This window comes from Thrips palmi, unplaced genomic scaffold (assembly GCF_012932325.1).
Source record: "Thrips palmi isolate BJ-2018 unplaced genomic scaffold, TpBJ-2018v1 HiC_scaffold_18, whole genome shotgun sequence".
Lineage (NCBI taxonomy): Eukaryota > Metazoa > Arthropoda > Insecta > Thysanoptera > Thripidae > Thrips > Thrips palmi.
The window spans coordinates 9,378,259-9,395,281 of record NW_023144627.1 but is presented as its reverse complement, the minus strand read 5'-3'; the positions used below and the strand labels follow the sequence as shown (position 1 = coordinate 9,395,281).

At 51.5% G+C, this 17,023-nt stretch overlaps 1 protein-coding gene across 4 annotated transcripts; it reads left to right on the top strand.

Annotated features, from left to right (window-relative positions):
- Positions 1-3,003: 3,003 nt before the first annotated feature.
- On the top strand, positions 3,004-16,608 carry LOC117644884 (protein SSUH2 homolog). Of its 4 annotated transcripts, none has more exons than XM_034384554.1 (8): positions 3,004-3,149; positions 3,624-3,972; positions 13,829-13,930; positions 14,484-14,761; positions 15,026-15,274; positions 15,366-15,565; positions 15,650-15,857; positions 15,964-16,608. In XM_034384554.1, exons 2-8 carry the CDS (start codon positions 3,846-3,848, stop codon positions 16,108-16,110), a joined length of 1,311 nt encoding a protein of 436 aa, XP_034240445.1. In that variant the 5' UTR covers positions 3,004-3,149; positions 3,624-3,845; the 3' UTR covers positions 16,111-16,608. The 4 variants fall into 4 exon arrangements, with proteins under 4 accessions (XP_034240445.1, XP_034240446.1, XP_034240448.1 ...); XM_034384555.1 differs by lacking the exon at positions 3,004-3,149 and adding an exon at positions 3,247-3,439; XM_034384557.1 differs by lacking the exons at positions 3,004-3,149; positions 3,624-3,972 and adding exons at positions 11,550-11,720; positions 13,253-13,389.
- The last annotated feature ends 415 nt before the right edge of the window (positions 16,609-17,023 follow it).

The window sequence follows — 17,023 nt, the reverse complement described above, 5'->3', positions numbered from 1 at the left end:
CTGTGCCTTCCTGCTTAACATTGCTCCAGAAATTCGTGAGATGATTGTTTGCTTTTTCACTCTGATGTGTAATATGGACCTTTTAAATTTTGATTAAGACAACCTTTATGTTCACATTCCGCTCAGCCTGTGTGCCTGCTTAGAAAAATTGTGTGTTTTTATGAAATGCCACTGTATGATTATGTTTTGTTGCCTAGAGGCAGAGCTGTTTTACTATTTCTTCAATGTGTTAGACCATTTAAATTTTTCACGACTTTTACGAAGTTAGTAAATATTTGCATGGTACACGACCCAGAGTAACTTAGGTCTTGAGACCAGGGCACCTTTCCCTGTGTCATTCTTAATTTTTATAGTTTATAGATTTGGCTTTTTAACTTGTCTTACCTTATATGGAAGTTTGTGAGTTTTATCCCAGTATATTATAAAGACTGACACAGTGAAGTCAATTCATTTGTTGTAAGGCTACATTTAGTTTTAAAATGTGCACAACAATAGTGCATGGTTCTCAAATAATTCTTGTACATATTATTTTTAAAGGAATTGAATCTAATCCATCTCTGTGATTATAGTAAAATAAAACTTTATTCAATAAAATTGACATTGAATGAAAATCGATGCTACGCATTTGTGGGTGATACATGTTCCATCATGCTTTCTACACATGCTTTCATTTGTGCACATCAATTGTTTGTTTATAATGAATGATGCATGAAGGGTTTTTGACGTGGCCTACCAAAGATCAACCCTACCTTGCTTATCATCGGAATACTCTACCAACCAATCTGTAAATAGATCAAGCAGAAAGGAGGGTGCTCCAGGTTTTTTGAAAAGGTACCAAATCTGTATATGCTTTTGGTGATGGGTGTTCTCGGTAGCGACTCGATACAGTAGCAATGTTCCTTTGTTTGTTTCTTGTACAGAGGTAAATTTTTGAAATTTTTTTCACAGGTCCAGACATGGTTAGTCTGGGGCCAACATTTGATAAATTATCTACAGGAATCAAGTTATTGCTGAGATTTATTGTTCAGTACAACTTACAGTTAATATAAATGTACCTTATCACTTCACAATTAAAAACCTACACTAACTTCAGTTCACTTGATTCGCAATAAAATTTCAAAATTGACCTCTTTAATGTTAAATTTTTTGTGCCATGGTTTCTAAACATTCTCTGTTTCTGTTACAGGATGGTGGATGGAAAAGAAAAGAAGAACAAAAAGAAGGGGCTCTTTTAAAACTGTTATTATTGGACCAGATAAATCTTTAAAATTTCAGCTGTATGCTTGTGGACAAAATTTGTGTTGATCACAAATTGATTTGTAAATATTGATTCTTTTATCCATTTACTTAGCCTTCTTCATTTATGACATTTCTTTTAGAAATTTGTTTTTCTTGTGATGTTGATAAGTTTTGCCCACAACCATGCATCTTTTGATTTTGTGTCAGTGCTCACCTAGCCATAATTCTGTGGAAAGCTATGTACAAAGATATCTTGTTGGTTTATTTATTCTTTTATAATTTCTTCTTAGCTGTTAAGAAATAGAGTAGATGTTTTATGTTGACCGAGAGTTTGTATATAGTATAGCTAAAAAGAAGAAATACTTTACACTCAACAGTGCAATGTGGCGAATCGATCAATGATTATTTGCTTGATGTGACAAGCACTTTTAAACCAAAGGAAGAGAGTATTTTTAAAACTTAACTGAAACCCTCTATCTTAATCAATTCTATTCCTCAACACTGCCGTTATAATTTTTTTCTCCCCCACATGTTTTTAACTCACGAACTGAATTACCAAATTTATTTTGCCTTGTTTGGACTCTCTTGTTCATTTCAGGACCCTGTGTATTATTTACTTTTGAAGTTCCTTGTGTAGAACTTCACTATGCAATCATTTGATGCCATCACACACTAGAATTAAATTTCCCTCACAAATGTTTAAATGTTGATAACTTTATGCCAATGTTGCTGTAGTGTCATGTTTGTATTTCGAAACCTCTGACTATGTGATTCTTTTTACCTTCCTATTCCATTCAGTTAATCATGTTACCTTCTTAAACCTGCACCACTAGAAACAATTAAATTAATTAATGTTTGATGAAAGACCTGAAGATCAGTATAAGGTGCCAATGTTAGAAAGACATCTTGTGACTTTTTTTTCTCAGGTGTGTTAAGACAAGGTCTTTCTGTTTGTAAAGTTGGTATAAGTATCTCAATTGTGATGTTTATACTCTGTCATTATTGCTAGTGTCTCCCGTGTTAATATGCTGGAGTAAGTTATTACAGATAAAGACCTATTAATTCAATCAAAATTTTTCATTTGCTCTAGACTTGTCTGAGCACTAGTTTTCCCAAGTGAGAGTGCTCATTCCTATAGGCCCAAGTGTAGTTTTGATTTAGTATCTTGTATCTGTATGCATCAAATTTATTACTGAAGCTCATGAGTGGAAGAACTGAATGCTTTAAACCTAATCAACTGCATTGTTTACAAAATGTGCATTGTATAAAAAAACAATACTTTGTTCTGATACTCGTATTATCGTAAAAGAGAAGTAGATTTCATTATTATCATTTGTGTCATATTCATTGATTTAGGCAATAAAACAATTTTAATACAATACACGGTCGTTTTCGTTCAACCAAGCACTTACCCCTTCCCACCATTATGTACCCTAGATACAACTGGGGAAGATTCCTTCGAAACAACTGTCGATGTCCTTTTGAATTTCGCGCCCATTGCGGTCTCTCTTATCACGTGCTTCCTCCAAGTCACCGTTCACTTGACGCTACTATGAGAAATTCAGTGATGTTTAAACATCATTCGAATCTTCAAAATTCACTACTCAGCCCCAAATTTTAAGACAAATGGTCTTTCTGCTTGTAAATTTACGTTTTGCTCAATTGAATAAAAAAGCCTATTTCATTATCACTTTTATACGTAGATAATAAATGTCGGGGTAAGTCTGTGTATAGCGCGAAATTTGTCATACTGAGAGAACTGGATGACAAATTTCAAGGCACCCTCACGACAGTGAAGAAAAAGAGGAGGAAGATGATGTAAATAAACAAAAAGTAGGATGCGAGGGGTGAGGAACAAGTCTGATCGTGTTCGCAACAATGGAAAAGATTTGGACGGGCTGAATTCCGAGGTGAGATTTGATTCAAGTTAAAAAGTGTTCCCTGAAGGTGTCCTTCCCACTGTCGTATCGCTTCCTCCACATTGGCCTGGTCCTTGCGGCTTCGGTTGCTAGGGACTTCGCTTTCGTTCCTTGTGAGGTGTCCCTCTACTTAATTCATTCTGACTACAAGTTTGGAAAATGAACCTTCCCCTCACCGCCCCAGCGGTTTGCTTCAATGGGTAGCTCTGTTCTGTAAGAAGGCCTGTCTCCCGAGGTTGCTGTGCTACTGCCTGGCAAAGCACTCTCTGCTCGATCGTCAGGTTAGACGTCCTTTGCAAGTCCTTGGCTTGGGAATAAGGAGAATGCTTGTTTGCCGGCCATAGAGTTGGCAGACTACGAAGCCTCGTTTGTCTATTCGTCTGGGAAAATTGTCTCGCTTACCTTTGCGCAGTCGTTGCTGTGAGTGTCGATATGACCATTCCTTTGTTTTTTTTCTCTCGACAGGTGCCCCTGGTCATGCAGTCCTCACCCCTCCATCAAAACGACTTTACTGTCTGATCTCATGCGCTGCGAAGCATACCAGAGTAGAAGCATTTGTAACTTGCCATTGCTTTGTGTAACGCTCATGTCTTCCTGTTCAATGTGTAACTTTAACTGCCTATCGAAAGACTGACCCACCCACTGTGTTCAATATTAAGTACGGTAACGCACAAACTACTCGTCAACATGAAAGACTGCAACAAGAGTGAAGAGGAAGATCCGTTTCAACCAAGCGCCCCCATCTCAACGGGTACACTCCCCAGATGGGCACGACGACATCATCACCAACATCTACCCCACCACCATCATCACAGTGAGTACCACCAGAGCTGTTTTGCCTCCTCACAGCACTCGTCTTTAGTCTGTCAGGCCTTTTTTTTTTTTTTTTTTTTTGGTGTGTGGTATTGATGGGGCCATGTCTTTCCTCCCCTGTTGGTACAACCTGCAGGGCTGCTGTGTGTACTTTGTACTTTGTTGAACCCCCACTGCTCGATGACGGCATGACGACGGTCTGATGGAGCCCAGAGGCCCAGAGCAGGTTGTACAGTCCGCGCGCCAGCACCCTCGTCGCTCCGTCTCTCTCGCTCTCACGGGGCGCCCCCTACGGCCCGCAGGGGTGCGAGAGAGACGGAGGGACTGCTCGGTGGAGCCCATACGGCCTACGTCCCACCCCGAGCGAGCCTCCGCCGCTCCACCCACCACCCCAGCACTCCCCTCGAGTCTTGAGGGTCCTGCCCGCGCCCTGAGTCCTGTGGGGTGAAGGTCTGGGGCACCTGTGCGCGCTGTGCTGTGCTGTGCGCCTACACTCTCTGGCTTCGCGCCTCGCGGCTTCGCACCGCCGTCTAGAAGAACCCCGACGGCCCTGACACTCGTTACCTTACCAGTGGTGGGGCCGCGCTGCCGCGCTTGAAGCCTAAGCCCAAAGCCGTTCGCGGAGGGACTTCCCTCGGCCCGTCTTCCGTTCACTGTTAAACACCACGCGATTTAGGGACGCCCCCGGCCGACGCACTGCGCCTCATCGGCATGCCCCGCACGCCGCACCTTCGCTCTGTCTCACTCGCACTCACGGCCCGCCCCGCAGGGGTGCGAGAGAGACAGCGCTAGAGGGCTGAAACTGCACCCCCGATGCACCCTGCCAGTGCAATGGCGATATCGATCCCCGAATGCGTGTGGGTGCGTCCCTAAAGACCTCGCGTCGCACCCTGCGAGAGAGACGGAGCTACACTGTTGGAGTCTGCCGCGCGTGGCCGAGACGGCGCACCGCGAGGGGCACTAGAGGGGCACCGAGGCCCCCGATGGGGCCGCAGATACACCGCGGCTGATGCGTCGCCAGATGTGCAGCGGCAGTAGCCACCGCCCCTCTCTCTCGCACCCCCTAGGGACGACCCGTGAGTGTCAGCGGGACAGAACGACGGTTCAGCTTCAGCCAGCCTGCAGCCAGCAGCTCGGTCTTGGTGACGCAGAGCTGGTCACACTTCACGCACCTGCACTCCTACACTGTCTTTCATTTTTCGGCGCCTCTGAAGCCGTCAAGCAAGTACGAGAAAGAGCCCGACTGCGCTGATTTTCATTTCGACCCGCAAAATGGTTTGCTTGCTCGAGGGTTCCTTTTTGTGGAGCGATAACCCTGCCTGGCCGTGCCTGGCAAACACACACCCACACGTCCAGTCCATGGACTCCCGCGCACTCTCACACACGCACACACACGCCCTCGCCTGTTTATTCGCACTCGTTTCGCCCTGGCGGGCTGGCGGTGCCAAATTGCGTTTCGTGTGCAGCAGTCAATGAAAGGCTGTCCTCGTCGCACGCACGGCAACAGGCGGCGCGCGAGACAGAGACGGAACAAGCGGCGATTGTTGTTGGAAACCCTAGATACAGACTAAAGGCACTGGCGCTCTCTGTCGCTCTCGCGGCGGGTCACGGGATGGACAAGGATGGCGCTAGGGCTGCGTCCGAGACGGCCCCAGGGCGGCTCTCTCTGTCTCTCTCGCACCCTTACGGGCCGCCCCGTGAGTGAGTGAGTGAGTGAGAGAGAGAGAGAGAGAGAGAGAGAGAGAGAGAGGGAGTGGCGCCCTTTGTGGGTGTGGCGGTTCGTGCCGCCGTGCAATGCAAACAAACCAAACGCAGGCGGCCATTGAAGCCAGCAGGGAGGGACAACCAATGGGGACAACGCAGTGACGTCAAGCTGGGCCGTTCGAAAAGTACGCCCAGCACGCGGCGTCGAAAGTTTGTCTCCTGGCACGCCCCGCAACGTCCCGCAACCAGAGGCTCTTTCTGGGAGTCCATGTTGTCCTCGTCAGGATCGCACCCCATCCACGTGCAGTGTGGTCTCTCTCGCACTCAGGGGGCGTCGCGCAGGTGGCCGTAGGTGCCCCTATGGGTGCGAGAGAGACAGTGGGCCGGCGGGCCGTCATCGCGGCCGGTCGGTGGTCCTAGCGGGGCGTCGGAGCAGCCGGTGGCAACTACTAGGGCCGCCCCTGACTCTCGCAGCCGTTCGGGCCGCTGGACGGGGCGGCGCTGGCGTCGCGCCGTTTTGAGTTCTTAAAATCAAGACAGTTTTTATAGAAACCTTATTTAGACTCAAAGATGTATCGTTTCTGATAGAAAAAAGTACAAGGAATCGATTGGCATGCATGAAATTCGCCGAAAACGACCAAAAACTAATAATAATTGTAAATATACGTGAACAGAGCGACCCAAAAACACGCCGCGGCAACCTATTTTCAACTTTTTAGTGTATAAGAAAGCCTCGGATTGGTATACATGCTGCGAGGGAGTTGTTCCTCACATTGTAACGAACCATTACCGCTAGGTCCGATTTTTCGATATCAGCCTGGAAAATAATAAAACGGCCCTGAAATATGACGCCAAAATGGCGGCCGGAGCATGTACCATTTACAGGCCCAAAAATATAGAAGTAATCGTTCGATTTCGAAATCTATAACCGTCCTACGCCATGTGAAATTTTGTCTAGTTTCCGAATCTGTGCTCGGATTTGAGATACGTCAAAGGATTGCTGAGATCCAGATGGATCCAATTTTCATTGCAGAGGCCCGGCGGAAACCATCATTTTGGCAACATGTTGAATATTCGTCTTATATGTCTTGTCGTGTTGTCGAGACGACATATTAACATTCCGCAGTACTTACTGACCCTATTTTGATACTCTCGCAGTGACTAATACGCTAAACGTGTTTTATTCAACGATTATTCGGCTATTTTTCAAACAGTTTCCGACTGTGAAATTTTTCATACTTGGAGAGCAAAGGGCATAGGCTGCTGCCGATTTGCAACCATTTCAGTCTAATTAATAAGGTTTTCGCCTATATATCGGTGCGAGAGTATCAAAATAGGGTCAGTAAGTACTGCGGAATGTTAATATGTCGTCTCGACAACACGACAAGACATATAAGACGAATATTCAACATGTTGCCAAAATGATGGTTTCCGCCGGGCCTCTGCAATGAAAATTGGATCCATCTGGATCTCAGCAATCCTTTGACGTATCTCAAATCCGAGCACAGATTCGGAAACTAGACAAAATTTCACATGGCGTAGGACGGTTATAGATTTCGAAATCGAACGATTACTTCTATATTTTTGGGCCTGTAAATGGTACATGCTCCGGCCGCCATTTTGGCGTCATATTTCAGGGCCGTTTTATTATTTTCCAGGCTGATATCGAAAAATCGGACCTAGCGGTAATGGTTCGTTACAATGTGAGGAACAACTCCCTCGCAGCATGTATACCAATCCGAGGCTTTCTTATACACTAAAAAGTTGAAAATAGGTTGCCGCGGCGTGTTTTTGGGTCGCTCTGTTCACGTATATTTACAATTATTATTAGTTTTTGGTCGTTTTCGGCGAATTTCATGCATGCCAATCGATTCCTTGTACTTTTTTCTATCAGAAACGATACATCTTTGAGTCTAAATAAGGTTTCTATAAAAACTGTCTTGATTTTAAGAACTCAAAACGGCGCGACGCCAGCGCCGCCCCGTCCAGCGGCCCGAACGGCTGCGAGAGTCAGGGGCGGCCCTAGTAGTTGCCACCGGCTGGTCGGAGCGTGGCCGATGGGCCGATGCAGACACCGTGTGGCGGCCGTGGGGCCACCCTGCCTGCCACCGCGGCGGGGCGTGGTGGGCCTGGTGGGCCGGTGGCCTGCGTGCACCGCCGGCGCCGCCCCGCTCCATGCTCCGCCATGCTCTCAGTGCGCGCCCCGTCCACGCCGCGAGCAGACGACCTCCGCGAAGCACGCGAAGCGCCCAGCGGAGCGCGCGAGGCACGCGAAGGAAGCGGGAAGCCGCGCGGACGGCGCGGAGAGCCGAAAGCGCACTCCGCCGTGGAGCAGAGGACCACGACGGCGGACTAGGGTCCCCACCTCGGTTGGCGGCGAGTGTTGAGGTTGCCGTCAACGAGACCACCGAGGCCAGCGTCAACGAGGCCGTCCGAGGCCGCTGTCGACGAGGCCGCCGTCAAGAAGGCCGCCGTCAAGAAGGCCGCCGTCAAGAAGGCCGTCGTCAACGAGGTCGCCGTCAAGAAGGCCGCCGTCAAGGAGGCCGCCGTCAAGAGGGCCGCCGTCAAGGAGGCCGCCGTCAAGGAGGCCGCCGTCAACGAGGCCGCCGTCAAGGAGGTCGCCGTCAACGAGGCCGCCGTCGACGAGGTCGCCGTCAACGAGGCCGTGGCCGCGGCGCCGCTCTGGAGGACGCATGACGCCCGATGACGCGTCGCGGTCCGCGGCCCGGCGGCCAAGTGGAAGTGACAGCAGCAGGGCGTCGGCGGGGCGCCGGGGACCGCGCCGGGGACGGCCCGCGCGCACGCCGCGCACGTCAAGATGCCCGTCAGGACCAGGAACGCCGCGCGTCGCGCCCGCGGCAGGCACGCGGCCAGGACAGGCGGTGGGTGCTGCACGTGTGGCCAAGCAGATTTTAAAATATTACTTGTACAAAAACATCTTTGAAAACCCGATATGAGATCAAGTTAGTCGGTAAAATAGTGGAAGCAGTTTGGTTGATGCCGTGCGGAACGTCCCCCGTGGCGCCCAAGCTGCGCGCTAGCTAACGCTTTGCCCCGCGGTCCAGGAACTACCCCCTCGGCCCTCGGTTCGAAAGTGTCTTCCTTGTTTCCCGCAATCTCGCTTATGGATGGCCTCGCCTCGCCTCGCCTGGCCCTCGCGCCGGCTGCGTCTGAGCACCCCATTCATTGCCAGTGGTGTGGTGGCCGCGTCCCTCCCCTCGAGCCTCACGAGTTTGATCAAAAAGTGCGAATTTTTGGCGGGCGATTTTGAGGAACCCCTCAGCGCCGCCCTTAGCGAGGCCAGCCGTGCGTGGCAGATGGCGTCCTCGGCTTGGTTCGCAGTGTGCCGACTTGGATCGCCACAAATCTGTCACGATTTGCCATAAATCTGTTGACCGGTGCGTGACGATTCTTTGGGCCCTGCTGTCCTGCAGACTGATTCCGAGTGTCGTCGCTCTGTCTCTCTCGCACCTGTACGGAACGCCCCGTGAGTGTGAGAGAGACAGGGCGACGAAAGCGACTCTCGGAATCGGTCCTGTGGCCCGAGGCCCTGCCCGAAGGACATCCATCTTTTCGCATGTTTATTTATTCATTTTCCCTCGCGTGGCAGAAAGTTTTGTCGTTTGATCTGCATTACACACAACACTGTGTTGCTGGCCGGTGGTGGATCTGTGAGGCGTCAGGTCCCGCCCACTCCCATAAGCTGCCCCCGCACCCCCGGCCTCGTAAAGTGCCACAGTGGATGTTCTCATGTACCTCATTGCGCTCGCTTAGAACACCTCCGTGTTGAAGCACGGCCGAAAATGTCTACAGCACCCTGGAATTAATTGTGACAAAAACTGCTTTTTTTTTCGAAAATCTTTCTAAAGCTGTTGAAGACGTCTAATAGTTCCCTGTCTTGTTATCAACTTGGCTTGGTGTTATCACGATGATGGTTCTCGTCAGTGGTCCTTAATCAGACACGATTTTCGTAAATGGTCAAACGACACCAAGTTCAAGAGTTTTTTTTTTTATTTGAAAGTTTTTAACATATTATTTTGCAACGCAGATGTGAGGGAGCGGCGGGAACTTATTCATTTGATGGATCTGGCGCGGCCTTGGCGGCGAACCAGCCGCGTCTGCACTGCAATCTGCCATTTCCCTCTCGCCTCCCTCAAACCCTCAAATCCAAACCGACGCGAGGAGGCGGAGCACCGCGGCGGTTTGATTCGAATCTCGCCGTTCGTAACCTTACACACGCACGCACACTCACACACACATGTTCTCATAGACACACATGCACACACACACACGGGCACGTGGTGCACTCTGGTGGGCGCGCGGGGCGGGGCTGGGCGGGGCGGATGTAGCCGTTCAAGTGGTGATTGAGCTGAATATAGCACGGCCGGGCTGGCTAGCTGGCTGGCCTGCACATCCTAATTGGCTTGTTTTGGTTTGGCCTGCCTGGCTTGCCTGGCTTTGTTAGTCTGGCGCCGCCCGACCGGGGGGAAAGGGGGGGGGGGCTTCTGTTTGAACGGAAGTGCCGCGAACAGACGTCTATAAAACTGTCCGCGTTGTATGGACGGCCCGGTGGGGACGGTGGGGTGGGGTGACAACAATCCCCCCGCTGTCCCTTTGGCCAGCCTTGCCTTTGGCTAGACGTTGGCTTTGTGGCTCGGCGTGCAAAGTAAATAAATAGACTCTGGCCGAGTTGCAGTCACTGACCCAGTGCGGAGACGCCCCGCGCGGGGTATGCGCGGCGGCGGCGGCGTGGCGATACCCCGCGCCCCGAGGGACGCCACGACGGCGAGACCCCCGGGAGGGAAGTCCTTGGCGGCCTGCGGCCCTGCGCGTCGTTTGGGGTCCCTTTCGGGTGCAAAGGTCCTGGGCGGCCCTTGGTGGAGCGTGAGGGAGGCCCCGTGATCCATCAAAGACCCTCGGCTGCACTCTCAGGGGATCCCGGGTGCGCGGGGGTGCTTGTCGGAGGCCGCGGATCTTTGGCATGGCGTCGCAGCGTGGGCGATCCCCGTCGTCGGCCACCTCGCCGATGCGAGCGATAACCGCGCGAAATTCACCCTCGAGGCCATGGTCATCCCGGTGGTGCCCATGGTGGTATTTTTGGCGGTCAGGTTGGTCATCCTGGTGATGGTCATCGCGGTGGTCATCCTGGTGGTGGTCATCCTGGTGGTGGTCATCCTAGTGGTGGTCATCCTAGTGGTGGTCATCTTAGTGGTGGTCATCCTAGTTGTGGTCATCCTGGTGGTGGTCATCCTGGTGGTCATCCTGGCGAAGGTCATCCCGGTGGTTCCGGCCGTGACGCAGGTGTGGTTTCGCAGTGTGTCTGACAGCGCGCGAAGCCCGAACCGTCTGTCATCGTCCCCAGGAGGGGCGGTGGCGGGCAGTGGCGGCGCCAGGGCGGCGTGCGAAGAGGTCTGTCTGTCTGTCTGTCTGTCCGTCCGCCTCTCTGGCAGGGCCAACGCCGCTGCAGGTGCGACGAAGACAGACAGACGATCGCTTCGCGTGCTTCGCGGTTCGGAGTTCGCGCCCCTAGACAGTCGGGGCTTTTTGCTTTTTGCAAGGCGCTCTCGGAAAAGGACGGGCGCGTTTGTTTGGGGGGCGCTAATGTACAAATGCCTCCCCCCCCCACTCTCCCTCCCTCTCGCTCTCTTTGAGTCACTCCACACACACACACGGCCAAACTCACACTTACTCACTCGCACTTATACCCCTGCCTCGTACTCTCGCACTCACACACATGCAATCACACACACACACACACACACACACAGACACCCTCCCCCCGGATCCCCCCGCTGCCCCGGTAGACACCAAGGCCCTGCTCGCCCTGCTCTGCCTGTTGTGCTTTGTCAGGGGTTCAGTTTCCCATCGGTGTCCGCGGCGAGCTGAGCACCGCGCGTGTCGCTGTAGTTCCTTCGGCGTCGAGTCCGTGCTCCTCGTGGTGCTCCTCGTGGTCGTCGTGGTCCTCCTCGTCTTCGTCGCCGTGCCCAATGCGCTCCGGACACTTTCCCCGGTCGCCGGACCTGTGCCTCCTGGTGGCTGTCCTCGGTAGTCCTTGGTTCTAGGGTCGGGGTCGGGGCCCTTTTAGGGTGGTCCTGTTAGAGTCGAAGTCCTGTTGGGGTCGGAGCTCTGTGAGGGTTGGGGCCCTGTTAGGGTCGTGGTCCTGTGAGGGTCGGAGCTCCAGAGTCGCTAAATGGGGCTCGAACCGAACGTGTGACCCCACCAATGGATTCCTCGTTCGGAGAGCAATCCATTGTTGGGGTCACACGTTCGGTTCGAGCCCCAGTTAGCGACTCTGGAGCTCAAAACGCGTCTAGAGTTTTGGTCGCCTGCACCGGTCTTCTGGCCCACTGTGGCGGCTGGCGGGGTAGTCCGCGCTGCCGTCCATTTCCCGGATTGCCTCCTCGGCGCACAAAGGCGGCGTTGTGGCGCCCACAGTGTGCCCCACAGTGCGGCCGTTCCAGGCCCAAACGGAAGCCAGCAGACCGATTCCGAGATGCGTTGTCGTCGCTCTGTCTCTCTCGCACCCATACGGGACGCCGCAGAGTCCGAGAGAGACGGAGCGACGAAAGCGACTCTCGGGATCGGTCTTCGGGAAGTCTGCGAGGCGTGCGGGAGTCCTCGCGCCATGCATCGCGTCCCGTTTGAATGCACGCGGCCTTGCCGCCGCCACGCCATTGTCATGTTTTTATTCCTCCCGTTTCCTGGAGGCGTTTCGCGCGACCCGGTCGCAACTCGTCGCCCCGTGTGGGCAAACATTCCCACGACGCTCCGGCGGAGTGCAAAGGGTTGGCTGACCTTTTTGACAACGGTGCTTGGCGGCGATTTCCGCCCTTGTGGCAGCGCTGCCGGGATTTTGAGAGGCGCGCCGCGGCCCAGTCCGCCTGCGAACCCCAGGGTAGGCCAGCCCGCCGCACTGCGCTGCCGGGCGTGGGAGCCTACCCCGAGTCCAGCGGGCGTTCTAGCGCTCAGCGCGGCGGCAGGCGCGGAGTTTGATGTGCCTCTCTTTCGTTTTACGCGCTGCTTCAGGATGAGGCACTGGGCCGTGGAGAGTTGGCTCAAGGGCTGGGCCCTTGGCTCGGCCCTTGGCTCGGCCCGTTCAAGGTCCCCCAACGCTCCGCGAGTCAAGCGGAGGGCGAAAGGGCGAGGGAAGGCCCCTCGACCTAGTGGCGGGACGGGACGCCGTCCGAGACGCCGTCCTAGGGCTTCAGTCTCGATCAATATACTTCACTGCTGGGTGGACCGTGCCAAGGCGGAGACTCAGATTAGCGTAGTCATCTCCCAGACTCTGGGTCTCTCAGTGGGCCAGAAGACCGGAGGCCGAAATTCCAGCCGCGTTTTGAGCTCCAGAGTCGCTAAATGGGACTCGAACCGAACGTGTGACCCCACCAATGGATTGCTCTTCGAACGAGGAATCCATTGATGGGGTCACACGATCGGTTCGAGTCCCATTTAGCAACTCTGGGGCTCAAAACGCGTCCGGGGTTCCAACCGCCTCCACCGGTCTTCTGGCCCACTGCGCGTCTCTTGCTGCCAAACTGGCGTATAAAATACTGACGGGCTGGAGGGCTTTGCGGTAGGCCGATAGGCATTTAGACGGGGAGGGGACAGACTAGCTAGGCGAGCCAGGCCATGGCGCCCCCGAGGAACGTGCGTCGGCCCAGCCTGCTGACGAACGGGTCAGTGTACAACCGTCGCACCAGCATTCTGCATAGAGGTACCATGCAGACGCCCGCCTGCCCGACCCCACACTAACAATTCATTGCTATCATCGTTATTTTGTTAAATAATTTTTTGTGAGCATGTTTTTTGGAACGCCAGTCTGCTTGGAATGATCTGCGCCGCGGCTTCCCCGTGCACCTCCGCCTTTGTTTACTGTCTGCACCACCACACTGTGCGCTGTGTGCGTCGTACTGCCAGCCCCCCGCCAGACTCGGAGGCAGCCGCACTAGAAACAAAAATTACAGAACGACTTTGTCGGTATTCGAACCCCAACCCCGGTACCTTGCTCGACAGCAGGGCGGCTTGTTGTTACCTCGAGGCCCACACTGCTTTTACTTTTTTACTCACGCGAAATGCCCTGTAATAAAGTGCGAAGTGTTTCTCTCAGTCTGTGAAGCGCTCCACTCACGTTTCGTTCTCCGTTCTGTTGACAGCCCACACCGTCGAGTTCGACGACAACGATGCCTCTCCGTCCGCGCCGCCGCTCAACCTCATGGACCAGGTGTTCGGGTACGAGAGCGTGTCCTTCGACGCCGGTGAGTCTTGTCGTTTTGCGTCTGAATGTCGAAAAGAATAAAATAGAATGGACTTGGCAGTTTGTGTTTTGCGTTTATTTACAAGTGCATGCATCTGACCGAATCTAGGCGAAAGCTTGCTATGACGCGCGTTCGGGCTTCCGCTAGACTTCCCCAGGGCTCTCCGAAAGCCCTGGCCTTTGACGGCGCGTTGCGGGAATGCCCCCTCCCGGCGCCTCGCCTCATATCCCTTTGAAATGTTTGTTTTGGTTGGGATGCTGGTGTGGCCGTCCCGTCGGTGGCCGAAGTCGCCCCGCCAGTGTGCCGGCCAGAGGGCCAGAGGGGCGTAAAGTCCCTCATATTCAGTTCCGCTTCCCCCGCGATGGCCTCCGCGTCGTGATGGACGAATATAAAATCCAAGTATTGCTAGGGCCGCTTTATGGAGAGTGCGTGGCGCAAAGAGAAGGTCGATCGTAAACTGCAAGCTTTACTCTGCTACCAAAAAGAAATTATTTGGCTAGAAAAAAATTTTGGAAGTGCTTTTAACAGTGGTCGTTCCGTCTCCCTGTTGCAGTGAACGTGCCCCCTCCTGAGGACCCTCCACCCCGCAGCCCGGGTGAGTCCGGCTCCCCGGGGCCGTCCGGAGCGGGGCCTTCCGGCGATGGCGAGGACGCGGCCGCCAGGGAGGCCCGCGAGGCCAGGGAGGCGGCGCGGGGCCGCTGGGGGACCACCTTGTCGGAGCAGGAGGCCCGCACCGCGCTCCTGGCGCACGTCAAGAGGCACTGTTGTTACGGCGCCTCCGCCGCCCGCAACATGGCCATCACCGCCCTGGACCACGCCTCGGCGCTGCAGGTAACTCACTCGGCCCGCGTTTCAAAAACGTTTTCAAAAAAAATTTCTTGTACTGTATAGTGTGAAAAAAAATTCCAATCTTTTCAATTTATTTTTTTTTGCAATTTTTTTTTTTTTTCATTTTTTCCCAACTTTTTCAAATTTTTTTTCCAATCTTTTCAAAAACTTTTCCTAATCTTCTTGAAACATTTTCCCAATGCTTTCATTTTGTTTTTTTTTTTTTAAATTTCTGTTTTTAAATTTTTTTTGTTGTCTGGTTGTCAGTATTCGCTGGAGACGTTCACGGAGAGGCGCGAGACCGCCTGGTCCTTCAGCCCGTACCTCGGGGAGGAGGTGGACGGCGCCGACAACGGCCCCGCCCCGCTGCCGTGGCAGCTGGAGGTGCACCCCAGCCAGCCCTTCACCTCGGAAGTCAAGTGCCAGCCCGTGCCGCACACCTCGTCCGTCAAGCAGTGCCACCGCTGCAAGGGCAGCGGCTCCACGCTCTGCGTGGACTGCCACGGCAAGGGATGGGTGAGTAGCTGCAGTGCGGTGCTGGCTCACTCTTTGTTTCCTCGCTGCTGACCTGTTTTGTCACGTTTTTAAATTATTTTCATTTCACTAGGTACACTGCATTTCATGCCACGGGAATGGATACGACACTGATGCATCCGGATACAAAGAACGCTGCTTCTACTGCCATTCCTCGATTCACGGGCGGGGGCGACAGGACTGCGTCAAGTGCAGTGCCAAGGGGAAGATGACTTGTCCGACGTGCGAAGGAGGGGGACTGCTTCTGTGCTTTATTCAGCTCACTGTTACATGGTAAGCGAGTGAGATACAGGGTGCATGGGCTGATTAGCCGTTGATGACTTACAAGCAACTCTTATAAAATTATTTCTTTTCTAGGCGGGTGAATGTGTCGGAGCACATAGTGGACAGGATGTCTGTGCCAGAAGACCTTGTGCGGAATGTCACTGGAGCCATAGCATTTGTCGAAGAGGGCCCCAGAGTTCTGCCGATTGCACATTTTCCTGATGAAACCATCAATATGGCCTCTGCGCAGCTTTTGAGGGATCATGAACGAGATTTCAGCTCTCAACGTATTCTAGCACAGGTAAGCCAAGCTACTTTCAGAGTCACTTTTAAATTTTTTTTGCCAGTCCAGCTATAAAAAGAAATATTGTAAATCATTCACAACATGGTCTTCATTTTATTTTCAGCGTCACCAGGTGCAAGTTATACCTGTGACTGGGGCAACATATAAGTGGAAAAGCAGCAAAGGAGAGTTCTATGTTTATGGCAATGAACATAAAGTGTATGCTCCTGACTACCCACAAACCTGTTGTTGTGGATGTTCAATTTTATGATCATTGTGAAGATGTTCCCTCTTGCCATTATTATTATTATTATTATTTACACAAACTATTGTTGAAAGCAACCTGAAGTGTTTTCTAATTCATAATTTTCATTGTGATTGATTTGTTGTTTAAAATTAAGTTTCTAAATGTACTGTGAAAGTTATTTGATATGTAACGAAGTATCTGTCATACCAGAGAGAAAGAAAGAAAAAATGACCAGTCCAAAAAGGTTCAAGTGGGTCGGGTCAGCCTGTTATATTGAAGCTGTTTACTGATTCAGCTTTCCAAATTAGATTATATTTTTTTCAAACTTGTTCTTTACTTTATAGATATATTCTGAAACACAGTTACTATATTTGCTAATTGTTCACAGTTTGTTGTTCTGCTGGAAGCTTCTTTTGTGCTAGCTAATGTTCGTTTTCATTCTAAGCTACTGCTTTCACTGTTTTTCAATCAATTCCCAATTAAGTGCTTACTCTTAACAAATGTATGTGTTTCTCCCCTGTATTGATGTTTTCTTTTCTTCATCTACACCTATGTACTCTCCTATATGTACTATGGCAATCTTCATCTTATATATGTGTGTAATGCTGAAACATCACCTCCAGCCAGACATATTATTTCAACTCTGGTGTAAGACTGACTTTATGCATTCTGTGCTATGTGATGAGCTTTGTAGAATCCAGATGTATGTATATTTGTGATTATTTTGTATGTAATCAAATTTTTATTTTTCGTTGACCCTTTTTTGTGGTCAGTGCAAGAAATATTAAGTACAGCTGATCTCTCCCATAGTAAGCTCTAATGATTGTGCAATGGGTTACATATTATTATATGTAAGTGATAAAAATACTTCCATGACAACTGCTATTGAAGTGTTCAATCTCAAATTTTTATTTTACTCATGCTCTTTGCATGAATG

Coding starts and splice junctions, on each gene's coding strand:
- LOC117644884 (XM_034384554.1), top strand. CDS start 3,846: ATGAAAGACTGCAACAAGAGTGAAGAGGAAGATCCGTTTCAACCAAGC. Junction 13,931..14,483: donor GAGCGTGTCCTTCGACGCCG/GTGAGTCTTGTC, acceptor TCCCTGTTGCAG/TGAACGTGCCCCCTCCTGAG. Junction 15,858..15,963: donor CTCAACGTATTCTAGCACAG/GTAAGCCAAGCT, acceptor TTTTATTTTCAG/CGTCACCAGGTGCAAGTTAT.